The 27,037-nt window shown below is 42.9% G+C and overlaps 1 protein-coding gene across 4 annotated transcripts in view; it reads right to left on the bottom strand.

Moving 5' to 3' along the window:
- Positions 1–27,037, bottom strand: part of ASTN2 (astrotactin 2) — a 1,092,638-nt gene that overhangs the window by 409,992 nt on the left and 655,609 nt on the right. For all 4 annotated transcript variants that reach the window (XM_055128058.1, XM_055128127.1, XM_055128183.1 and 1 more), the window contains one exon: positions 15,443–15,609. In XM_055128058.1, the coding sequence (XP_054984033.1) occupies positions 15,443–15,609 (167 nt within the window). The remainder of the gene's footprint in view (positions 1–15,442; positions 15,610–27,037) is intronic.

The following is a 27,037-nucleotide window of genomic DNA, read 5'->3' as shown; positions in this document are numbered from 1 at the left end:
AGACACATAACGTCAGGCTCAGATTCAAGATCTAACTAAACCTGTGTTCTAACAGCAGCTGCACTGCTTATTAGATCGACACTTCTGCTCAAATCTGCTAACTTCCCTAGGTTCAGTGTCACAATCTATTAAATGAGGATAACAGTTAATTCGTATCAGAGGGCTGCTGTGAGAAGAGAGAATGCATGCACCAGCTATTGTGGTGATGTTGATTAATAAGGTTGTGACTATTCTATTATTATCTATGATTGTTCTTTGATCTATTAGTTCATTAACATCAAAGAATGTAAATTTTTCATTAGTGGTTCTCACAGTTTAGTTGCTGGCATCTCTGTAGATTTAGATTTCTCTTTTGTTCTGATCGTTTTTTTTGGTGTTTGTGCCAGGGATCAAACCCAGGGTCTCACACACACAAGGCAAGTGCTGTACTGCAGAGCTATATCTCTGGGTTCTGGTTTCTTAATGTCAGTCAAATTTCCCTTCTTTGACATTTGAAAATCATTCAACTACAATTCGGAACTTCATATGTGCTGTCCAGGAGAAATAAATGATACTTATGTATTTTACATATGTTAAAAACAGGTTATTCATATGTATATATTCAAGTTAAATCTATGTAGTGCACACTTATACATATGTTTATGTACTTTATGTGCATATAAATTTATAAGCATATACATGCATGTTCATATGCAAAACATGCAAAAATTTTTGCATGTTCCTATGCAAAATTCGACTTGACTGCATTTAAGCCTGCAGTCAAGTAGAATTTATTTCTGTCTGATTTGCTTCTTATTATAACCTGTAGTAGATAGAATGATGCTCCCCCACAAAGATGATGACAGTCTAATTCTCAGAAACTGAGTATGTTACCTTGCTAGCAAAAGGAATTTCATCAATGGAATTTAGCTAAGAATTTTGAGATACTTAAATTATTCTACATTATCTGGATGGTCTCATTTGGGTAAATTTTCTCTCTCTCTTTTTTTTTCTTTTTGGGTCATACCCAGTGATGCACAGGGGTTACTCCTGACTTTATTCTTAGGAATTATTCCTGGCAGTGCTCAGGGGACCATACGGGATGCTGGGAAATGAACCCAGGTTGCCTGCGTGCAAGGCAAACACTCTACCTGCTGTACTATCAATTCAGCCCCCTGGGGAAATTTCTTGACCAATATTGTCATAAAGAACTTTATGAGTGCCAAAGTCACTTATGGAGAGACTTGGAAGCAAAGAAGAGAAAGTGGGAGACAGAACCGGCAGGTAAACATATAGTTCCGCAAACCTTGAAGTCCTATTAATACCAAGATTTTAGGAGTTTTAGGCATTCTGACCTCTGTAATTACAAAATAATAAATCTTTGGGTCTTTAGTTTTGTTTGGGGGGCCACATCTAGCAATGCTCAGGTGTGATTTCTGGCTCTGCAATCAGAATTATTCCTGTAGTGCTTCGGGGACCATATGGAATGCCAGGGATTGAACCTGGGTTAGCCATATGTAAGGCAGGCTCCTTACTCACTGTACTATCTCTCCAGCCTCAATCTTTGTTGGTTTTAAGCCAAATTTTGTCATAATTTACTTCAGAAACACCAAGAAAGTAATATGTAACTCCCAGGGAGCTACCGCTCCCATTTTCTTTTTTAATTTTTTAAATTTCATCGAATCACTGTGAGATAGTTACAAGCTTTCATGTTTGGGTTACAATCTCATAATGATCAAACACCCATCCCTCCACCAGTGCACATTACCCACCACCAATATCCTGGGTATACCCTCCCTTTCCCACCCTCCCCCTGCCTCCCTGGCAGACAATATTCCCCATACTCTCTCTCTACTTTGGGGCATTATAGCTTGCAACACAGACACTGAGAGGTCATCATGTTTGGTCCATTATCTACTTTCGGCATGCATCTCCCATCCCAACTTGTTCCTCCAGCCATCAGTTTCTTAGTGATGCCTTCTCTATTCCATCTGCCTTCTCCCCTCCACTTATGAAGCAGTCTTCCAGCTATGGGGCAATTCCCCTGGCCTTTGTATCTACTGTCCTTGGGTGTCAGCCTTGTGTGATGTTATTTTATACTCCACAAATGAGTGCAGTCCCTCTATGTCTGTCCCTCTCTTTCTGACTCATTTCACTTAACATGATACTCTCCATGTTTATCCATTTATAAGCAAATTTCATGACTTCATCTCTCCTAACAGCTGCATAGTATTCCATTATGTTGATGTACCAAAGTTTCTTTAACCAGTCATCTGTTTTAGGGCACTCGGGTTGTTTCCAGATTTTGGTTATTGTGAACAGTGCTGCAATGAATATATAGGTACAGATGTCATTTCTACTGTGCTTTTTTGCATCCTCGGGATATATTCCCAGAAGTGGTATTCTGGTGTCATATGGAAGCTCAATTTATAGTTTTTGAAGAACTGTCCATATTGTTTTCCAGAAAGGCTGGACCAGTCGGCATTCCCACCAACAGTGAAGGAGCGTCCCTTTTTCCCCACATCCACGCCAGCACTGGTTGCTTTTGTTCTTTTGAATGTATGCCAGTCTCTGTGGTGTGAGATGATATTTCATTGTTGTTTTGATTTGCATCTCCATGATGACTAGCGATGTGGTACTGCTCCCATTTTCAAGTCAGATGAAAAGACAGGTTTAGGGCTAGAGATATTGCTCAGAAGTAGAACACTTGGGGCTGAAGAGACCCACTATATGGTCCCCTGAGCACCACCAAGAGTAATCCTGAGCACCCAGCCAGGAGTAAGCCCTGAGCACTGCTGGGAGTGGCCCCCAAAAAGATAAAAATAGGGGCAGGGAGGGGAAGGAAGTAGAACATTTTCATTGCAGATGTGAGGCCCTGGATTCGAACCTTGGTAACTCCTACACAAGCAACAGCAATAAAAAAAAAATCCAGAACAAAAATCTGAGGCTTAGAATGAACAACTTCCCTACTGAGATTCAGACTTAGGGAGTGTTTATGTGAGTGTGAGAGCATGTTTGTCAGCATGTGCTTTTAGCCATATTATAAGTGTCTGCTCCTGGTGAATTTCTCTTGACTTGGAGGTGGATTGTGGTTCCACAGGAAAGTAAGCAGGGGAGAGGGAAGGTCTGTGTGTATTTAGGGAATACACACAGAGAGGAAAAGGGAAGAGACACAGGGACTCGTAAAAGGTGAATGAACTTCTAAGTTTTGAAATATGAACACCTTTCTTCCCCAAGCCACCTCAGGGCACAGGATGATTTATGCAAAGGTCTATTTAGTTGTTGATTTCTCCTTCTTCTTCTTTTTTTTTTTGAATTTTATTTTTGTACCACACGGCATAATTATACAGCTCCTTAGAACATTCTGTCGTCTGGGAGATTTTTTTACAGAAAATTTAGAGTGTAGGCTCACAGGAAATCAGCCAAGATCTGCAAGAAACTATATTTATACATATGCCAAAATGAAAAAAGTAACATAAAATAAGTACAAAGATATAAACTGGGCATTTTAGCTGAAGGCAACGAATGTGTTACCCTTAACACAACCGTCACGTTGGAGAAGGTTCTAGAACTAAATAAGGTTTGGTTGTCGCACTGCGGAACCTTATATGTGTTTAGCCAAGAGCATATTTTATTGAATCCTTACAGCAACATCACAAGCTGGGAGCTTTCATTCCAACATTACCACCAAAGACCCCGAGGCTTGGCATTTTAAATTCCGTGACCAAGATCACACTGATACTTTGGAAAGACAGAATGATGATTTCAATCTTCGTACTCCAAAACTGGTTCTCACTGCACCTCCACCACATAAGTTACTTCTTCCGATCTTCCTGGTTTCTTTTTCTTCTTTTTAATTTTTGGACCTACTTGGTAGTGCTTGAGGGCTACTCCCACAGTGCTCAGGAAACTATATGTATGGTACCAGGGACTGAATTTAGGGCTCCAGCCATAAAGTATGTGCTTAACTCTTTGAGCCATCTCCTGGCCCTCAACCTGCTTTCTTTTCTTTTCTTTTTTTCTTTTCTTTTTTTCTTTTCTTTTTTCTTTTCTCTTCTCTTCTTTCTTTTTCTTTTATTTTTTAGCGGAGGGGGGTGTCACATCTGGCGATGCACAGGAGTTACTCCTGGTGGTTCTTAGGGGACCATATGGGATGCTGGGGATCGAACACGGCCGTGTGTAAGGCAAACACCCGCTGTACTACAGCTCCAGCCCCCTGCTTTCTCTTCAAAAGAAGGATCTGAAGCCTACTGAGAAATGGCACTTATGTAAATTCTCAAGGCAGAGTATTTATATGTTTATGGAGCTACTCAGCCAATCATTTCTCAGTGGCTTATGGAGTCAATCGAAATATTTCTTGAAATGCAGAGACCAGAGTCAACTTTATTTTTTTTACAATTGGGAAGAGAATCAAATTCTAAAAATAAAATTATAAAAAAAATTGCAGATGAGAAGTTACATTAGAAGTTGAATATCAAAAAAGCCATGAACATTTGGAACGATTCTAGGCACCTTACTAGCAAGATTAGAATGGTGCTTCTTCAGCTTTTCTCATCCTCCCATCTATCAGAAACCCCACCTGGGGTCACACGGACCTGAACCCTCTGTGACCTGTGGCTAACATTCTCAGTTACTAACCAAGGGGCCAGAGAGATAGTATAGTGGGTAGGGCATGTGCCTTGCATGCAGCCAACCCAGGTTCAATCCTCCATTTTCCATGTGGTTCCCTGAGCCCAGCAGGAGTGATACCTGAGCACAGAGCCAGGAGTAAGCTCTGAGCATGGCTGGGTGTGACTACAAAACAAAACACAGTCCTACTAACAAACATTCTTGGAACTTTCTCCTAAAGCTTCTAAGGACTGCCCCAACACGACCAAGATGCAGACTAAGACTGGTCTCCGTGTGATTTCTACTTAAAGGAAACTTGAGCATTTTTAGGAAGAACATTTTGAACAGGCCAGAGATATACAGAGATAGTACAGTGAATAGGGTGTCTGCCTTGCATGCGGCCAACCAGGGTTCAATTCCCAGCATCCCTTATGGTCCCCGAGCACTGCCAGAAGTGTTTTTGATCACAGAGACGGGAGTTTTGGACCACATCCCTGGGCATTGCTGGTGTGGTCCAAAAAACAAAACAAGACAAACAAAAAGCCCCAACATCTTGAAGACAATATGCTCAAATCTGTTCTTGGAGTGGAGGAAAAAAGATTGTGAGTTTCTTGTAACATTATCGATAAATAAAATGTGTAATTTTTTAATTTGTAAAAACAGAGGAGGCGGAGTTTGGGGTCACATCTGGAGTTGTTCAACAAAGCTCAGAGCGAGACTCCTAACAATATTTCTGGCAGTGCTCTGGTGAACAAGCGGTGTTGTGGATAGAAACAAGGACTGCTGCAATGTGCTCCAGGCCTTTGAGGTAACTCCGTGACCTGGCAAGAGTATTCTTTAGGAAGGAAGAAAGGAAGAAGGAAAGTCAAAAGGAAAGAAGGAACGAGTGGGGAGGAGTGTGGGAGAGGAAAAGAAAGAAAATAGACGGCTGTATGATTTAAAATTATACAAAGTACCTAAAATTATTTCTTCATCAAAACCCTTAATGAACGGTTTGAGGCTCTTCCTATTCCTGGAGCGAGCAGATATCATTGGGCTACACTAGCACAAGACAGGGACAAATGGAGACGTTACTGGCGCCCACTTGAGCAAATCGCAGATCAACGGCATGACAAGTGATACAAATGAGACAAGTGATACCTAAAATTATTGTACTACGTATACTTTCAGACCCTCAGTACTTTAAAGAAACACTAAGATTTCACCTAACACTAAGAAAGGGGAAGAGAAAAAGACTGTTAGTAAAATTTGGTCAAATACTTGAGAGTCACATGGATTCCAATTTCAGAGATAATAAATGTGGGGACAAGAGATACTCTAAAGCCAGTGAAGTATATGTTGCCATTACAAAGGGCTTGTCAAGCCATGCACAAGAGACTCCTCCCCTTAATCCTGAATATCTCATGAAACTGAAGGTCTACAGAAGCAAGGATGGCAACTGTCTACCTGAATGAGTGGATGGACTTCTTGGCCTTCCGTGACATCTCTGTATATGTCTTGTCCAGACTTTTGCAAGCATTTGCAAGCATTTCAATTAGCTGAGAGTACATGCTGTAACATTCGACCAGGAGCTGGAATGTCGATGTTCTATGGCATCTAGCAGAGGTCAAATCTTCATCCTTTAATCAGAGGTAAAGTGTGTGTGTGGTGGGGGAGTGGACGTTGTTGAGGATAGACAGATAACATGGCCTAACTGTTGCACTGCACAGCAGAACAAGTACCTGAGTGAATTGCTCCCAATTTTCCTCAACTTGTTCTAGGCAAAGTCAAAACCACTATCTCCATTTTCCAGGTCAGCGTTTTCTACCATTAGAGCAGGTAGGGCGTTTGCCTTGCACGTGGCTGACCCGGGTTCAATTCCTCCATCCCTCTTGGAGAGCCTGGCAAGCTATCGAGAGTATCCTGCCCGCACTGCTGAGCCTGGCAAGCTACTCGTGGCATATTCTATATGCCAAACACAGTAACAGCAAGTCTATAAGGGAGACGTTACTGGTGCCTACTTGAGTAAATCAGTGAACAATGGGAGGACAGTGCTACAGTGCTAAAGAGTCTCCTTATGCATCAATGATGCAAATTCCAGCTAATTATAGATATTAAACACATGTATTTCTCTCCTCTTCTAAACACACATACAAATAACATTAAACAGAGAGGCTGGTAAAAACTGGGGTGAGACGTACTTTGTTTTTATTTTTAATTTAAGACTTGAGGGGAAGGAAAAAGAAGAAAAAAGCATGCAGGGACACTCCCAGATTATGGGAGAGGGTCTCCTGAAGAAGTACTCCAGAGAAAGGTAGAAATTTTTCTTTTTTATATTTTTTTAACAAATGGAGGTGGTGGGTGAGCATTTCTTTACTCTGTTCCAAGAATGTGGGCCATTAAAACAGGGGACTGGATGACTATCTTCCTATGTCCAGTCATCGGACAACTAGATTATTTGCTCACCTAGTTTATCCAGCAGGGTCTAAGCCATCCAGGTTATGTCTCTTAGGCCCTTTGTGATATTCCATATCAATAATTTCCTTTCACATGGACCTATTCTTAACCTTTTATCATCTTGTCCCTGTCATTCCCACTCTCTTCAGCAAGGGGTTCAAACTGTGGCAGAAGAATAGAGGCAAAAATATCACCTGACTGCTAAAAGAGATTGAAAAGTGGACTGTCCAGAGCTGGGCTGTATCAAATTCTAGCCCTGAGGTGGGATAATAAAACTTGTGGTTAAAATCTAAAGTGAAATCAACCACACTGTTTTAAAGCATCCAATGGATTTGGCTCTAAGTACTTAGGTTCTGTTCAACATCTTTTAATTGTGATCTTGCTTATGTATTATTGCATTACTGGAAAAGAACCCCCTAAGAGATGAGAATAACTTCTAATAGCCTCTAGTCTCTCCCACGTGACCCCCACTTTCTATCTGCTCTAAGGAGATCTCCATGGCCTTGTCCCCTTCTCAAAGTCACATAATAAGGAGGGGGGTAAACACTCACAAATACTGTGTTTGACCTAGGCCATTAAAGGACCAAATAAAGAACTACTTTAAGGATAGGGGTGAGGGCTGGGAGGCAAGTATTAAACAAGATTATGGGTCTTTTCATTTCTTTCCCACATTAATATTTGGTCCATGCCTCTTAAACACCTCAATAAAAACTCAACTCTTTAAAAAATCCTTTTAGATGTACTCTTTGAGCCGAAGTTTGAAATATATTTTCATTATATTTTAAATTAAATTACACTTAGATGCATTAAACACATTCAAATTAGAAGTGAGTACCTTGAGATATCTTGAAACTCCTATCCTAATTTCATCCCCTAACTGGCTGAAACATCCTTTGAGTCTAAATGATCTGAAAAATATCGAAACTCCAGATCTGTTCATTCCTTTGCTCTCTGTCTCTTATGGAAGAAATATGGGAAACTTGGAAAGTTCTCTCTTGGCAGATTATGTCAGTGAACAAAACAAAGCAAAGCAAACAAAACAAATACCTCAATCTTCCCTTTCTCAAGCAAGAGGAACTATATATTCCACCATGTTTTGTTTATTGGTTTTTCCTGTTTACTTTGGTTGCCAGGAAACAGAGCTAAATTTATCTCCTGTTGAGTAAGAAAATGGCTCCAGAAATCATTTCTTCCTTTCTTTATCTCTCCTTCCACATACCTCTGATCAGTCTGACCCTCATATCCATTTTTAAAGATGGGATTTATGTAGATAATATTAAGTTCCCTTGGAAAGATGCACAGTATAAACTGTAAATATACACAAATGAAACAACTCGGTTGCTAGGTAACCTGCCAAGGTCTCTATGGGAGGTGATACTCGCTCGCCTGTAAGACTCATTCTTAGTGCTTCAGCTTAGTACCCAGTGACCCTCTTAACCCACCTAAAATTCACCTTATTCTCTCTGTCATATTGTACCTGTGCTTTATCAACTTCGATCAGAACCAAAGAAAGCTCAACCACCCTCTCTCAGTGGCCCCACTACCTCAGGCGAGCAAAGACTTATACTCAATGCTTCACATTCTTAGCAGGAGATCAGGCAGAGTAGAATCTATGCATCTCATAGAGATGAAGTTCTACATCTCCACATAGAGATAAAGTTCTTTATTCAACGATTACAGTTTCAGGGACCGAAGAGATTGTACAGCAGAGTTCACAGTGTGACAGGGGCCAGGAAGAAAGGCAAGCAAGTCAACAGAATAGGGAGAAACAACAACCTCATTTCCTGTAGTGCAGCCCCATGGAAAGGATTCTTTACTCAGTTGAGGGAAATTTACTTGACAAGGGTAGCAAGCTGAAAGTTAAGTCTGCAAAAAATGTCAAAAGTTCACTGAGTAAATTAGAAGTGGAGGCTAAAGGCTAATGCTTCTGTCTTTTGGAAGAAGGCCCTGTAGGTAGAAATAAGAAAAGTAAAAAAAAATTAAAAGAAATGACCAGAGAGATAGTCCTTGCCTTGAAGGCACTTAGGGTGAGTGAAGCTGGCACCCTGTATGGTTCCCTGAGCACCACCTAGGGAGATACCTGAATGTAGCCAAGAGTAAGCCATGAGCACCACAGGGTGTGCCCCCAAATCAAAATCCAAAACAAACAAACACAAAAAAGGGGAGGGGTGAGGAGAGGTGAGTAGAAAGGAGGGATAGGAAGGGAACTGGAGAGGAGGGGAGGGAAGCCCTGTATAGGGGGCATCTCTCTCCGCCTAAATATATATCGAGCCAATATTTAAATAAAATCCATTTGAGAAGCCAAGGTTTTATTATATTACCCAGCTCCAAGGGAACTACATGTCTTACTCCTGCACCCTGTGGGGCTCAGAGAAAGCTCTTTGGAAATGAACATTCCAGAAGCTGCTAATGCAGTTAGCGAGCCTAGGGTAGGCACATCCTCCTTAGCCATGGGAACGGTAGAACTTAATGTAATAGTTATTAATTGTGCCCCTGTGACATGCGGGCTATGCTCTGGGTGCTGCAGCTACAAGTCAGTCATATGCTTCAGTCATTGACTAATTAGATGAAAGGAATTTATACTTATCACTCTCATTACCACTGCCATTCACTAAATCCTTGCGTGGTCCAGTCTGACTCGCTGTATAATTTCATTTAACCCTCACGCTAGGATTATAATCACAGCTGATGCTGGAATAAGGGCCTCCAACGGCAACTGTGGAGGATCATCACTCTAAATGCATCCAAGAAGGAACTAACAAGCCCCTCCTGCATTGTTTTTCAAAAGCTGTAAGTGATAGAAATGACTGAAATATTTTCACAAGTTGTTTTTCAGATCCCAAGCACAGATGTGAGGACTTTGTCCTCCAGATGCATACAAAGAAGAGAAAAATTTGACCTCAAAAGGCACCCAGAAGCAAAGCTGTTCCCACCATTACCATGGAACCAACAGATAAGAGAAAAACAAGCCCCTTTGGGGAGTAGTAGCTAGTTTTCAATATACGAAGCTGACCCGTGTTTAGAGGTGGGAAGTCAGCGCTTGCCTTGCAACAGAAACGCTTCTTCTTTCCTTTCCATTTTTGAGTCCCTCCAACCAGCCTTAGCCAAACCAATTCTTCTCCATATTTGTCTTACCTTCTGACCCCATTGAAAGTACCCACCTTGATGAGCCTAACCTCCTGAATCCTTGCTGGTGAAGTGCTTCTTCTGTTCTCAAAAGCTGGTGACCGAGAGACTTGGGTACATGTTGGGTAATAAGCACTTAATCAGTTACAGTTCGACGTGGAAAAGAAACTCCATGTTTAGTGACTTGTCCAAGAGGATGTGTTGAGAAGTGACCCAAGGAGGAGGGATATATTGCTGTCTTAATAGGATCTAGAGCCCTGTGGTGTCTGTTTGATAGCTTCCTTACTAGCTGTGTGATCGTGGGCAAGTTACTGAGTTACCCTGTGCCTAAGTCCAGGGGACTCATAAAAGCACCTTATTATCCAGTTGTTATGAGAATTAAGTGGGTTAATGTACTCAGCTCTTAGCACAGTCAGGCACAAAGAAAACCTTTCATAAATGTTAGCTGCTATTATTACTCTGACTGCAAATGGGTTTATTAAATCGACTCCTGCCCAGAAAAAAAAAATCCTTGGAAAGGTCGCAGCTTTGGCAAGTTGAAAAGCTTTCGGTGAGTGAAGATTTGTTTTCTCTGCTTAATTTGATAGCTTGACACTTCTCTAAACCAACTTTCTCACAAGTACCTGCTAATGGTTTCATTGTTTTGTTTATAGTTCTTCTAGCAAGTGAGGGTAACTTCTCATTTGCATCCTTAATAGGCAATTTTCAAAGTGTGTTGAAACTGCAGTTGGTTTTCAGAGACCCTAGAATTCTTTTTTCTTTTTTGTCGTGTTCATCAACATTTATATGGGTTTACAGGGCTCACTATATACTCTCATTGATTCAATCTTACTTGACACTTTCAGAGACTTCCTGGTGGGGAAAGTTCCATCTTCCTGTTTTACAGACTTGAAAACTCAAAGATGACTTTGAGTCACTGGTTCAGAGGGAGGGATTATTGCCATCATTATCACTCAGTTATTTTATTTAACAAATACTTATAACACTAACTGTGAAGGGCATTTTATGAAAACATTTCACACCTATTAAAGTAAGCTGCAAGATAATTAATGATATAAATTTAGTCTTCATAACTCTACCAAAAATACTGCTACTCCTATTTTACAAATGAGAAAACTGAAGCACAGACAGGAAGCAACTTGCTCAAGGTCACACTGCATGGAAAGGGTGAGGTGCTACCCAAGGTATACGCAGATGTCCTCGGGTACACTATTCAGCCTTGATGGAGTAATCCAGTCAACTTGCAACATTTTGCACAATCATTGTTTCCTAATGATTAAACTTTTAGGGATGAGAAAAACTGAAGGTCAGGGATATTGAGGCTAAAGCTAGGATTAGAATTCAAGTCTGTTGATTTTTCTTTGAGACAGGAGCATGGCCAGTGCAAATGTAATACATAGCTGACCTAGAGGAGAAAACTTTGCCTCTCCTGAAAAAAATTCCCTTGAACAGACATTATAAAACTTAACGCTTTAATATTCTGTTACTCCCTTAACTGAATATTTTGTCTTTATACTAGGAGATAGCACAGTGGTAGAACATTCGCCTTTCACTAGGCTGACCAGAGTGCGATTCCTCTGCCCCTCTCTCGGAGAGCCCGGCAAGCTACCCATGGTGTATTTGATATGCCAAAATCAGTAACAATAAGTCTCACAATGAGAGACGTTGCTGGTGCCTGCTCGAACAAATCCATGAGCAATGGGATGACAGTGACAGTGACAGTGATACTAGGACTAGTAATTACCACCCTCCCCCCCACCCTGGTCCCTTTTCCCTAATAGGTCTTCTCTCTTACACAGTCTTTACCATGCTGGGATGCTTAATATCCTTTTGATAATGCAGTTTTGTGTTACAGATGCTGAGTACCTCATAAAGCGGGAACAATGAAGTCAAGAGACACTGGAGCTAAGATCAGTGAACTCAAGAAAATCCAAAATGGAAGACCAAGTGACCAATGGATAGATGACTTCCAGCCTTCTTGTAATCTATTTGCACAGTAAATTCATACTGGTGCCATGACAGTTTACAGCTGACCCGGTGACCCCCAGGAAGGGACCAAATATGTTTTAAACTTGGATAATATCTAGACATTGGGAATTCAATACCTCCAAGCCCATCTTTTTTCTCTGACATTTCATGAATACTCTGTCCCTTATTAATCTGCTCTATTTATAAACCTATGATAACCTTGACTAGTGTGTAAAACAGTATTATTCTCTCTGGATTAGGCTCACACTCTGACCCTTTGAGTGTGTACTTCTGATAGGAAGAAACTGTTTTTCTTACTTAGAAATAATGCTACTCTCTTTAGATTACATCTGCACTTTGAATCAGTGTATACTGTGCTGAAATAAACCTTTATTTCCCTGACTTGCACTTGAATGCATTCCTGTCTGGGTCAAACACTTCTGGTCCCTGGATCAAGGTTCATCAGCGTTAGCCCTGACTGGGGTTTTCTTTCTACAATTCCTTGGCCACTTGCTGCAGGATGCTACAGATGGAAAATGGTGACAGTTTCTTTGTCAAAATCCACGAGTGCTGCTGCTGTTGTTATTTGCACCAGAAGGACACAGTCCCCCTCCCGCCCCCACCTCAGTACACCGGGAGAAAAATAACAATGCTCAGAATGCAGCTGATTCTGTATTCAAGCCTCAGATCCGAGCGCATGCATAATTTACTCAACACTGCCCTCCAGTCACTTAAGCTGAGGGGAGACCTCTATAAATTCAGGTTTGCACACACTAATTTATTTCTTATTTATTTTTCTGATACATATCTAGGGCCTCCAGCGAGCTGCTCCTACACCTGCTTGAAAAGCACCTGCAGCCCCAAGTGGGACGGAGAGGGGCAGGGAGGGGAACCCTGAAATAATACCCTGAAGGGAAATCTGGACTCCACAGACTGGAATTGTACAGGCAAAATGAATTTGTGTTAAACTGAGAGTTAAACCAGTCCGTGCTCACTCCCCGCTCCCTTTTTACCTAAAGGTGGAGAAGTTTGCTAGATGCCTCACTCTGCTGTTCCGCCTTTGTGAGGAGCTCAATATCCAATATCCTTGCAGGAGCCTGGGGTTATTCTCTGGGGTCACAAAATGTCCAAACATAAGCACATTTTTCAATACAAAGATATTGTCAGAAGGACCCACGGGATAGTACAGGGGTTAAAGTCCATGCCTTGCCAACCCCTGTTGGATTCCTGGCACTGTGGTTCCGCAAGCGTCACCGACGTAGCCCTAGAGCCCCGTCCCCCCATCCCTCCACACACATTCAGCACCTTGGGGGTGATCCTGGTGATCCCGAGTGCCACAGGGCCCCAGCAGCACTACATCCTTGGGACCTTGCTTTGTACCACTAGCCCAGTTGGCTGAGCATTGCCAGTGGGGGCCCCCAAAGCTTCTTGAGCACTACTTGGGAACTTCTTGCTCCTGCTCACCTCCAGAGGGCATTGTAGGAAGGAGTGAGAAGAAGAAGAAATGTTGCTTTTTCTGGCCTGGCCAAAGAAGCTTAAAATCCATGTTCTAGGCTATGGGTGATAAAGGAGACACCACCGCCACACTATGTAGGAAGAGAACGGAGGTAAATTGGGAGACCACAAGAATATGCTTGTCCAGAGATTTCCATCAACAGCCCAGAAAAGGGAAAGTGAGTCATCCTTGGCCACGTGGCCACGTTGGCTTGAAATGCCCCCACTTGAGTCTCAGCCTAATTTGAAACCTCAGGTGAGTCCCGGGGCTGGAGCGATAGCACAGTGGTTGGGCTTTCACCTTTCACATGGCCGACCTGGGTTCGATTTCTCCATCCCTCTCGGAGAGCCCGGCAAGCTACTAAGAGTATGGAGCCCGCACGGCAGAGCCTGGCAAGCTACCCGTGCCTATTGGATATGCCAAAAACAGTAACAATAAGTCTCTCAATGAGAGATATTACTGGTGCCCGCTCAAACAAATCGATGAGCAATGGGATGACAGTGACAGTGACAGGTGAGTCCTTAATCCGAGTGAGGACTTGGAGTTTGCAGGCTCTGTCCTTTTTCTCCCAGCTACTCCACCTCATCCCTTTGAGGGCTGCTGGGCACAGAAAGACTACACATTTGGGGGAAAGCAAAGCACATGAACCCCAAAGGCATCACTGATGTGTGGATTTGTTTTGAGCTGAAGGCAATGAAGACCATGCAGGCTCAGGAAAAGCTTCTTTCCACTTCCCGAATTACCAAAAGGAATCTAGTTGGTAAGTCGGCCACTCCCAGGAATGGGAGGAATATTTGTTCTCAATCTCCTTGGGATTGAACCCCCAGTCCATCATGTGCAAGGCAAGTGTCTTACCCACTGGGCCATCACTCCAGCCCCCTCTCCCTACCTCCCCTTAAACCAGAAGAGCAAATAAACGTTCACTGTTTGTCTCTGAGCCTCCTTATTTTGTTTTTAATATTTCGGAGGACTCCCAAGCATGCCAAGAGCTACTCCTGAAGACACCCCACTAATTGGAACAGTTTGAAGATCTGCTCCAGTGAGGCGGTGCTGCTCAGCCCAGGAGTGCTCGGGGCACCAGAGACATATTCAGCAATGGTGGGGGGTGGGGGGGTGCTGCAGAGAATAGCAGGGATTGAACTCAGGTCCTTGCAGCTGCAGAGCCTGTGCCTCTGGCTTCCTCACTATGGCCTCAGCCCCGAGTCTCTTTTTTTTTTTTTTTTAAATGGGACTCCCATATGTAGGCAATTATATTTGTTTTTCTCTGGCAAGTCTGTCTTTTATCAATTTAATGATCGGGTCAGGCAAAACATCTAGAAATAAGAGAAAATGTTTTCCACCCGTGAGCATGAACTTGGCTACATTCCTGCAGGAACTCAGCTGAAGGCCTGAACTAAGCTTACGCTCTTTGGCAGCAGGCTAGCCGGTTTCAGAGTGGTACCTGCAAGGTGCATGCTTCTGTCTCTGAGCTACAGTGAACTGGTGACAGGGGAGAAACAGAGAGAAGGTGGACCTCAGCCGAAAAAAACAAAACAAAACAAAAAAACAAAAACAACAACAACAACGAAAAATAAACTCCTGCCCTTAGCTCAAGTGAGGACTGATTTTTATCACCATTATGAACCAATGATTTATTTCTCATCTATCATTTGTCTGGACAAAACCAAACAAAAAAGTCATACTCTTGCCTCAGGCCTTTCGAGTGAAAAATGGCAAAACAGAGAGGTCATTCTCTTGAAGGTCAGGTTCCAGCCTGCGGTCCTTGACCTTTCTTCTGCCCCTCTCTGCTGCCTCACAGGGAGTGGCGAGAGCTTGGGGCCAGAGACTCACCCGCAGAACATGAAGATGGTGCTAGAAGTGGCATCGTAGGGCAGGGGAAGCGTCTGCTGCAGGCACAGCTGCTCACAGCCGCCATTGAAGCCATCCGAGCAGTCGATGCCCTTGGAGTGGTCGTAGCAGCCAGAGCCGTCCTTCATGGGCCGCAGCTCCTCGGGGCACTGCGTGGGGAGAGAGCAAGCAGGTCGTTATGGCTCAGGGGTGGGGGAGCCCATCACATCCTCACCCTCCACCTCTTGTGCTGGGTACTGCAAACAAAGCTGGACAAAGAGAGTCTCTTTTGGGGGCTGAAGACATATCCCAGGGGTTAAGGCGCGGGCCTTGCATGCACTTGATCTCAGTTTGGTGCCTGGCACCACAGCACCACACTATATCCCTCCTCAGACAGATGCCTAAGCAGTGCTGCATCCTCAGGCCCATGCATTGGACCACTGGCCCACTGAGCTAAGAATCACTGGGAGAGGCTCTGGGGCCTCCTGAACAATGCTTGGGAAGCCCATCCCTCAATCCAATTCTGCAATCAAAAGTCTGCTTGGCCAACTCGGAGCTGTGTGACCATGAACAAAGTTCTTTACATCTCTGAACTTCAGAATACCAATGCCTTAACAGGATGCTGTTAAGCATTTGCCTTGTAGAATTGAAAGAAGGAAGGGGGACAGTGGGCAAAGTTCTCAGCAACTTGGGGCTCATCAACAATAAAGGAAATATTAGCTGTTCTTAATATTATGACGGGGCTGCAGCGATAGCACAGCAGGTAGGGCATTTGCCTTGCATGCGGCCGACCCGGTTCGATTCCTCCATCCCTCTTGGAGAGCCTGGCAAGGTACCAAGAGTATCTCACCCGCACGGCAGAGCCTGGCAAGCTCTCCGTGGTATGTTCGATATGCCAAAAACAGTAACAACAAGTCTCACTTGGAGACGTTACTGGCACCCGCTCAAGCAAATCGATGAGCAACAGGATGACAGTGACAGTGACAGTGACAATATTAACACTGTGGCACCAACATGATTGTCCTTAGCATTAGTGTCCACGAGTGTCTCCTGCTATAGAGATTTCTTAGAGAAACAGGTGTGTGTTCTAAAGTGCTCCTAACAATGGATTTAAACTCTCTCTGTCTCTCTGTCTCTGTCTCTCTCTCACCCTCCTTCCCTCCCCTTTTCCTCCCCCTTTCTATCCTGAACCAAGCCAATTTGAGCCTCAACCTTTTTCACTTGTTAGTGGGCAGAGCCATTATGGATTTGCTGCAATATGTTGGATCACAGGGTGCACTCCTTAACTTGAGGATCTGGGCCTATCGTCCAATGCGAGTACTCTTCCTCCCTCTGCTGAAGGTGTCTCCTGCTCTCTGTCTCGAAGTCTGGAGTCCTGGAGGACATCCCCACCTCCTCCCTGAAGGAGCCATCTTCACACACCGCTAGGCCCTCTGGCTTCCTCCATAGCAACCTCCTCCGACAGTCACCGAAATGAGTTTTCCAAATCATCACTCTTCAGCTTTAATAAGTGTATTTTCAACAACAGCAACAAACAACAACAACAACAAAAATAACTCAAATCTTTCTTAGCAGAGAGTCAAGTTTCCTGCAGGTGATTTCAACTTGTTTTCCTGCTCTCCCGCCCTGTCCTCCAACTTAGAGGCGATCGAGCACGCCCCGTGATGCCAAGCTTAAGAGAACACCAACGAGTGCTCTTGCCAGCGGACCTGGCACCCAAATGGGTGAATGCGCTTAACCTGTAGAGATAACGGGTGATTTACTTCAATTTCTTTTCTATCACTCGATGACTCTGAGCTCATTTTCTCTGGTGCAGCACAGGGAGAAACAGCTCTTATGCTTTTGATTTCAGGGGAGAAAATGAAGCACTCAGATCTTCCTTTCCGCCATTTTTGTGGCATTTCCTATCTGGCAAGATGAACGCCCAGAGCCCAGACCTCCTCATCCATCAATAGACACCACGGATGGGAGTGCCCGCTGCAGTGTCCTCCCCTCCTCAGGCCGGCTCCCCAGCCCCCTGCCCGAGCCATCATCCTGAGCAACATCAATAACAAATCACACATGCAAAAACAAATTTACAAAATCCACAATAACAAACAAACCCCAAAAGGTCAGCCCTCTTGGAAATTAAATTTTGTCTAAGAAGAATTCACAATTACGAATGCACGAGAGAGTTCCGCAAGACATTTGAGGCCGGCGCCAGGAAGGGTGATGGAGAAAGAAGGTTATAAATGGCCTTTGTCAAGCAGCAGAAAGGTTATAAAACTGGCTACATTTTGTGCTTAAAAAGAAAAATCAATTTTCCATGTGAGTGAAGTGCTATACATATTAATATAAGCTCAGAGAGTCCTCTGCTTTTCTTTAAACATTCCCTGTCCTACAGGAGGGAATCCGATCAGTGGGGCATTTGGAGCCATCTGATGCTACTGGGAGCTGGATCTGTGTCTGTCTGTCTGTCTGCAGAAAATCAGGGAAGAGTGTTGGAAAGACCCACTCACTTCCCAGATGACAGGAAATATCCTGGGTGGGGTAATTCCCCAGTTCTGTGGATTCCCTACCATCACGTTCTTCTCGAGTGAAGGAAACATGATCTAGATACCTTCCCTGTGTCTCATTACCTGATTCCTACAGCAATCTCCCAGCTAGCATAGTAGACTGCTAATGGCTCCCAATGATCTCTCTGGAACCTCTGAATGTTCAAGCTTTTGCAGATGCCATTCATTTATAGGAGGAAATTACCCTGCGTTACTCAGGTAGGTCTTTATGCCATCAAAAATTTCCTGAGACAGGGGCTGGAGCGATAGTACAGCGGGTAGGGCGTTTGCCTTGCACGCGGCCGACCTGGGTTTGATTCCCAGCACCCTATATGGTCTCCCGAGCACCGTCAGGAGTGATTCTTGAGTGCAGAGCCAGGAGTCAGCCCTGAGCGTTGCCAGGTGTGACCCAAAAAGCAAAAAAAAAAAATTCCCGAGACATAAGGGGCAGAGAGAGAACACAGGCACAGAGGCAAGGAGTTGTTCCGGTGGAAGCAGGTGGAGAGGGGGATGGGGTGGGCAGCAGCCCCAGGAGTTGGGATGGCAAAGCATGACTTTCCCCTGAGTCGCTGGAAGGAGCAGGTGACATTCTGGCTTTATAACATGACTTCCAGAAGTACGTGATGATAAACGCCCACGGTGTCACGTCACTCAGCTTGGGGTCATCTGGCACAGGAGTAATAACAGTCACATTGTAACTTGATTTCTATTTCATGGACAGGGAGGAGGGGCCGGGGCTGGGCTTCTCAGGTTTTCTGGTTCCTGAGTTCAGAGTCCACTCCTAGGCAGGTCACTTCTTTCCCCGTGTCTTACGGATGGAGGAGTTTTCCGAAAGTCGGAACACAGATGGAGAGAGTTAACTTAATTTCCGTACTACAAATCTGAGAACTGGCAAGTGGCAGGGCAAGCGTCACCCACATATGGTCATGAATATGGGTAAGGAGTCCACGCTCCCTCGTCCCAGTTGGCTGCTCTGCCTGCTAGGGACCTTGCCCTTTATGCTATTTCTTAAATTGAACTTTTGGTGATCTACAAGATTACAGACTTTCAGAGGTAGAGAGCCATACACCACTAGGTATGTGATGCTCATCACAGCCACCAGCAAAATTCCAGCACCATCTCAGTCCCCAAATGACCCGACCACCCATTCCTCCAACTCCTCCTCTCTTTCCCTCAGTTCTCACTGTGCTGTGGAGTCAATTTTTTTCCCCTTCTTGCCAGTTGGTTCTCTTTATTTATCTTCCACATCTGAGTGAAATCACGCAGCTTTGTCTCTCATTTCCTTATGCTATTTTATGGCTGAAAACAAACTTGCAGATCAGAATTCCTCATTTCTGCCCCACTCCCCCATATGATTTAGGGATGATAAGACAGAGACCCTAGAAGATGAAGAGTCAATTAAAAACAGAGGTAGAATTAGATTAGACCTGCATGACCCACAAGCAAGGAAGAGACTGCCTGAGAAAGGAAGTGGGGGTACCAGTCATCACCCTAAGGAGTGTCCCTCCCTCTAGCATATGTTTCATCTCTCTATCCTGGGAGTGGGTGAGCACAGTTTGACTCAAGAATCCAATCATCTGAGGTCCTTGCAATAGCTTCCCATTATTTATTGCTCGGCTTCTATCTCCCTGAGATAGAAGCATTATTGACCAAAACATTAAGTTGAGAGTAGGCAGGAATTCCTGGCTTTTTTTTTTTTTTTGCTTTTTGGGTCACACCCAGTGATGCTCAGGGGTCACTCCTGGCTCTGCACTCAGGAATTACTCCTGGCGGTGCCTGAGGGACCACATGGGGTGCCAGGGATAGAACCCAGGTTGGCCACATGCAAGGCAAACACCCTACCCGCTGTGCTATTGCTCCAGCCCCCAAGGGAATTCCTGGCTTCACCTCAGCTTTATCCCACAGTTAGTTGGACATAGTGTGGTTTCTGGAGGTTGCATGACTGAACTAAGTGTGTACCAGGCAAGACCGTCAAGGTGCCTCTGTGTCTTCTTGGGTTTGAATCCAACATCTACCGTTGAGACCTGGAGATGTGGCTCAATGTTAGAACACCTGCCTTGCACGCCACCACCACTGTCGAGAGGGGGAAAGGCATAATAGAATATAAGCAGCTAGGAGGGCCCATGGAAAGCTGTGAGTTCGATCCTCAGCACTCTCAGCAAATCACCAAGGGCAACAACCCCTGGCTCGGCTCATGTGGACCCCACTGCGCTGCAATCAAATGTGGATCCCCCAGTGCATTTAACATCAACCACAAAGTTGCTGCTGAAAAGTGCCATAGAAAGAAATAAAGAAATGAGGCTCTCCGCCCAGATAAGATCTGGAGCTGCCGCGAACGAAACAGACCCTCTACTCTTAAAGACTATGATCCGAGAGGTCTCCTAACCCATTTTGGCACCCAGAGCGGCTTCTTACAGAAATGCATCTAGACTGTGAACTGAGCTAAAATACCAGAAATCGAACATGCGACCTCATAGAGTCTTTATTCTCAGCAATGGAAAACAAATTATTAAATGGTGCCTTTTCAGCAGGCCTGATTGTTGGGGGAAAATTCCAAACAATAATAGTGAGTTCTCTATTGAAATATTGAATGTATTTTAAGTATAGAGAGAATAAAGTGAAGATCATTAGCTACTCAGGTGGGGGGTGAGGGGCGTATTTTGCGGTTCTTGGTGGTGGAACATGTGCACTGGTGAAGGGAAGGGGGTATGACTGGAACTTAAACCTGAAAGCTTTGTATTTTTTTTCACAGTGATTCAATTAAAAAAAAAATAAAGAAATGAAATAAAAGATGGAGGATACTCTCTTGGTCTGTCTTGGTCTCTTTCATCCCTTGCTCGAGTGAAGCCCCACTGCCATGTTATGAGCAATTCCCCTCTTCCCTCCCGATGATAGGAAACTGAAACATCTGGTCAGCAGTCCAGCAGGACTAAGGCCAGATCACGGTGCACTAATGGCTTTGGAAAGGCATTCTGAGTTCTAGTTGAGCCTTTTTAGCTGATGGTGGGAGGGGTTTGGGGAGGGAAGGGGGGCACTAAGGGCGGGTAACCCCTGCTGCTCTTGACTGTCACACTGTGGAACCCAAACATCTGCAGGTTAAGCCATTCATGAATCTCTGACCTTCAAACATTGTTTGAGATTTAAAAAAAAAAGCACTTCCTGTTTTAAGCAATTCAATTTGCGGATGATCTGTTCGACTGAAATAGATAACGAATACAGTGAGATATATGAATCACGTATTTAGCACAATGCTTAGCAAATGGTAGCGGCTGTTAGGGGTATTTTTAAGGCTTTGAGAATCTAGTGTGAAAGATAAGAAATCGACATGTCTGTCCATCTGTCAGACAGAGAGCTACAGGGCAAACATGGTAAAAAGCACAGTAGAACTTGAATGAGGCAAAGAAAACTCTGCAAGTATCAGTCTTGGGATGATCAGGGATGAGATGCCTCTGACACAAGGGGGAAGAGACACCATGAGGTCCCAGACAAAGATGAGTCTGAATGCTCGCTCAGATTCTACCAGCTTGGACAAGTCCTCGGGCTGAGTTGAGTCTCAATCTCCTTTCCTTAAGTTGGGCAAGACTCATGAGCGACTAGGTCACAGGGGCTAAGAACAGGCCTTAATTGCATAAACGCCTGAATATCTAGGCAACTGCTTTACTGTGTCAGTCTCATGTGTAAAATATGACACTTCATATCTCTTTGGGAGGCAGAATGCCTGCTAGAAGCACAATAAAAACATCTGTCCCAGAACCTGGCATATAACAATCTATAAATGAAGGATCAATGAGTGGACAAATGAACAAATGTGGAGGCCAACACCCCTAGGAAAACATCACTGAAATGATTAATTTCTGTTTTCTTTATCATCTGTGTTTGAAGTCCTTTATTGGATCAGTCAACAAATATCGACTGAGTATCTTACTCAGAGCTAATCAAATGTGCCTAGTGCTGGAGATGTGGTAACAGACTGACAAACCCTTGTGCTCGTGGAGCTTGAGACTGCAAAGAATAAAATGTGATAAGGAAAACAGAGTATAATGTGGTCAAAAGTGAACATGGAGAGAATGGAGACTCAGGTGGAGCTTCTGAGCTAAGCCAGGACAATGAGGAACTTTCCTTCTTGGGGAGGGGGGATATAAGTGGGAAGAATTCTCTAAGAATGAACAGCAAGGATGGAATCTTCAGGGAGGGGGTAATACTGTCCTGCCCATGGAACAGAGGAGGCCCATGCAATTAAAGTTCAGATACAGAGGAAGACAGGTCAGTCCAAGGTAAGGTGTGAATAGTCAGGAATTCAACTGGTTTTGGGGTGCAATACTGTATGTGGTATGTAGAGGGTTTTTCCCCTCTTTAAAACAAATTTACAAAGCAACATTAATTTACAAGATAATGCATTGCTAGATACAGGTTCACACATTTTCTTATGTGCAATATCACTCCACACCCACTACCCAAAGTGCCAATAATCCACTATAGTCCATTGGGCCCTCTGCAGAGTTTCAGTTTTTTTTAATTCCCTTTAGAAACCTCAGTTTCATATACAGACACCGGGGATGTGGTTTGATTTTGCTGTCTGTTTCTTTTCTTGGTTTCTTTAAATATTCGGTCTAGAGTGGTAGCACAGTGGGTAGGGCATTTGCCTTGTATGTGGCCGACTCAGGTTCAATTCCTCCGTCCCTCTCAGAGAATCTGGCAAGCAACTGAGAGTATCCTGCCCGCATGGCAGAGCCTGGCCAGCTACCCGTGGCATATTTGACATGCCAAAAACAGTAACAAGTCTCACAATGGAAATGTTACTGGTACCTGCTCAACCAAATCGATGAACAATGGGATGACAGTGCTACAGTGCTTTAAATATTACAACTGAGTGTTTGTCTTTTTCCTTCTGATTTATTTAAATTTTTTTAGTTTTGTTTTTGGGACACATCCGGATGTGCTCAGGTCTTATTTCTGGCTTTGCTCTCTGGGGTCACTCATGGCAGTGCTAAGGGGATAACATGGGGTGCCAGGGATTGAACCCAGGTTGGTCATGTGCAAGGCAAGTGCCCTACTCACTGTACTATCTCTCCAGCCTCTCCTTCTGATTTATTTTGCTTAGCTTATTGGTTCCATGCATGTTGTCACAAGATTTCATCTTTCCTTATAGCTGAGTATGATTCCATTATGTCTATATGTGAGAAATTATCTATCCACTCATCTATTATTGATCATTTGGTTGTTTCCATATCTTGGCTACTGTTAATAGAACTGTAATGAACATAGATGTGCCGGTATTTTTAAAACTTTTGTGCTTTGTTATTTGAATATATACTGGAGAGTAGATAATAATGTAGATCTGTTTTTAATATTCTGAGAAAACACTGTACTGTTTTCCATAAAGGGTGGGCCAGGTATGCAGAATTTATATATTTATGTATTAAAAAATTTTGAGATAATTTTAGATTCTTTTTTTTCTTTTTGGGTCACACTGGACATTGTACAGGGGTGACTCCTGGCTCATGAAATCAGGAATTACTCCTGGCAGTGCTTGGGGGACCATATGGGATGCTTGGAATCGAACCCGGGTCGGCTGCATGCAAGGCAAACACCCTACCCGCTGTGCTATTGCTCCAGCCCCGATAATTGTAGATTCTTAGGTAGTTAAATACTATGTATCTTCTAAGGCAGAGACCCTCATGTATTTTTTTTACCAGTTTCTCCTAATTACATTTTAGAAAACGTAAGTAAATATACGGTAACCAGAATGTTTACTTTAATAATCGAGATCCAGTACCTTTCCTTTCTGCCAAGATTTCACCTATTTCTCTTTGAAACATTCCCCGTCTGACTCCCTCCCTTATGGCTGACAGCTACAGCCCCCCCTCCCCCCGCCATCTGCAATGTTTGCCATTTCAGAAAGTCACATACCTCAATGATAGAGTATATTATTGGGGGGTGTCTTCCCTCCCTCCCCTCAGCATTATTCTCACATCCATCCAGGTTGCTGCATGCTAACAAGATAGTTCCTTCGTTCCTTCTTATTCACGGTATCACTGTATCACTGTCATCCCATTGCTCATCGATTTGCCGAACGGGCACCAGTAACATCTCCATTGTGAGACTTGTTGTTACTGTTTTTGACATATCCGATATGCCCCGGGTAGCTTACCAGGCTCTGCTGTGTGGGTGAGATACTCTTTGTAGTTTGCCGGGCTCTCTGAGACGGGCAGAGGAATTGAACCCTGGTCGGCCGCCATGCAAGACAAATGTCCTACCCCGCTGTGCTATAGTTCCAGCCTTTTGGCTAAGACCAAGTGTAGTTCCTTCTCACTGGAGAATAATATTTCATGGTACAGATGTATGTCTACCTTTTCTACCTGTTGAAGGACAGGTGGACTACATCTACCTACTAGTTATTACAAATACAACTGCTGGAAACATTTGTGGGCAGGTTTTTGTGCTGAAGGTAAGCTTTTGTTTCCCTAGGAAAAATGTCAAATGTGTAATTTTTGGGTGATAAGGTAGCTGCAAAGTTCATCTTTATTTCATTTGATTTTATTTTGGTCTTGGTCATACCCAGATGTTCTCAGAGTTTACTCCTGGCTTGGAATTCAGGTATTACTCTTCGTGGGCTGAGTACTGAACCTGCGTCAGCACATGCAAGGCAAATGCCCTGCCTGTTGTTCTTTGGCCCCGGGCCACTCATCTTGTTGTTGCTGTTGTTTAATAACTACCAAACTTTTCCAGGTTAGCTGTGCAATTTTATCTATTTATTTACTTATTGGCTTTAGAATAGTTGTAGTCTTTCAAATCCTTTCAATTGATTTATGAATGACCCAGTTTTTCTACATCCTCATCAGCATGTGATCTCTCTCTCTCTCTCTCTCTCTCTCTCTCTCTCTCTCTCACACACACACACACACACACACACACATACATCTGAATCTATCCTGATAGGCTTGTAGTTTTATCTCACTGTGGTTTTTATTTGCTGTTACCTAATAGTTAATGATGCTAAATAGTGTTTATTTTCCATATTATATGTTCAGTGAGCTGTATTTTGCCCATATTCCATTAAATTCACTTTTACAGTTCAGTTTTGAGATTCTTTATATATTCTAGACACTAGATCTTTGTCAGATATGTGCTTTGCAAATATTTTCTCTCCCACTTGCTAACTTGTCTTCTCATCTTCTTCAAATGTGCTTTCACATAGCAAATGTTTTTAATTTTGATGAAATCCAATTTATAATTTTCTTTTTAGTGGCTCATACTTTTGAAATCTAAGAACTCTCTGCTAAGGCCAATTCTCAAAGGTTTGCTCTTGTCTCTATTTGTTTTCTAGAAGTGTTATAGCTTTGTTTTTTTTTTGCAATTAATTCTGTGATACATTTTGAGTTGATTTTTGTATGAGGTGTGAGACAGACATTTGAGATTTGTTTTATTTTTATCTATACGTGTGTGATTGTTTTACAATCTTTGTTTGAATGTCTCTCTTCTTTTAAACTGTTTTGGTGTGTTTGTGAAAATAAATGAAACTGATTTCTATGGGTCATTTTGGGGTTTTCTATTGTACACGACTGATCTATGTGTTTGTTCTGCCACTTGATTGCTTTCATACACAACTAAAAACAGAGTAGATGGATTTGTTCTACATTATTTTTATTTTTTAATTACGCTTAAATTTTTTATCATTTGTTCTAAAATTGTAAGTACGTGCTCTTGCAAAGGATGTACCTGCTACTGAGTTAGAAACCTGTCCTCCTATTTTATGTTTAGGTCACACGGATCGGTGCTTAGGGGCTACTCTAGTTCTGTGTTTTGGGATCACTCCCAGCAGTGCTTGGGAGACTTTCTGGTACTGGGGATCAAAACAGGGTCAACTGCACTCAAAGCAAGTGCCTTAACTCTTTATCATCATCTTGCTCCTTTCTTATTTAAAGAAGGGTTTTTTTTGTTGTTGGGTGTGTGTTTGTGTGTGTTTTTGCTTTATGGGTCACACAACACGACAACTAATATATTTCTTAGGAAACAAACACCGGTTGGCCGTGTGAAAGGCAAACGCTCTACCATTGTGCTATCGCTCCAGCCCAAAATAATAATAATAATAATAATAATAATTATTATTATTATTATATTTGTCTTTGGTTAGGTTTGGAATGGTTTGGGGACTCTAAGCCCTGTGGCTCTGTACCCAGAGATCACTACTGGTGAGGCTTGGGAGACCATACGCAGTGCTGGATATTGAATGAAGGTCAGATGCATGCCAGCAAGCACCTTATGCACTGACCTTGTCTCTCTGGCCTGGTTTTAAACTTTTTTTTTTTTTTTAATCAGTTGACTAGGTTAGGTAATACCTTTTCTCCTTCAGTCTGTTATTGTATTGATAGATTTTCAACAACTGAGTCAATCTTACTTTCCTGGAATAAAGGCAACTTAATTATGGTACCTGGCTCTTTTCTTTTTTTTTCAACATAAATTATTAAATTTTATTAAGGATTTTTTAAAAACTGTATACTTTAAAGGTTTTAGCTTTTTCTTTAGTTTTCTGATTTTCTTACTGACTGGTTTGAGATCAGAATAATGCTGTTAAAAATGAATAGGAAGCATTTCCTCTTGTTATTTTTTCCTGGAAGTTATTTTGTAGAATAGTTTGCTTTTTAAACAATTGATATATTTCTTTAATAAAACTTTTCAGGACTAATTTTTTTTTTAGAAGAGGTTACAATTCCCTTAGTGGTTATAGGAGTATTCAAATGTCTAGTTAGGGAGAAATTCCAAACAATAATAGTGAGTTTTTTGTTGAAATATTGAATGTAATCAAAGTAAAGTCAAAGTAAAGCAAAATTTACCAGTTACACAGGCAGGGTGGGGGGCTGAGGAGGTGGGGGGGAGGTATACTGTGATTCTTGGTGGTGGAATATGTGCACTGGTGAAGGGATGGGTGTTCGAGCATTGTATAACTGAGACTTAAACCTGAAAGCTTTGTAACTTTCCACATGGTGATTCAATAAAAGAATAAATTTTAAAAAAGTCTAGTTAGTGAGTTTCTATAATTTTATATTTAAAGAAATAGGTTTAG

Source organism: Sorex araneus, chromosome 1, assembly GCF_027595985.1.
Source record: "Sorex araneus isolate mSorAra2 chromosome 1, mSorAra2.pri, whole genome shotgun sequence".
NCBI classification, from domain to species: domain Eukaryota; kingdom Metazoa; phylum Chordata; class Mammalia; order Eulipotyphla; family Soricidae; genus Sorex; species Sorex araneus.
Note: the sequence above shows the minus strand (reverse complement) of the source record. Positions and strands in the feature narration are given on the sequence as shown.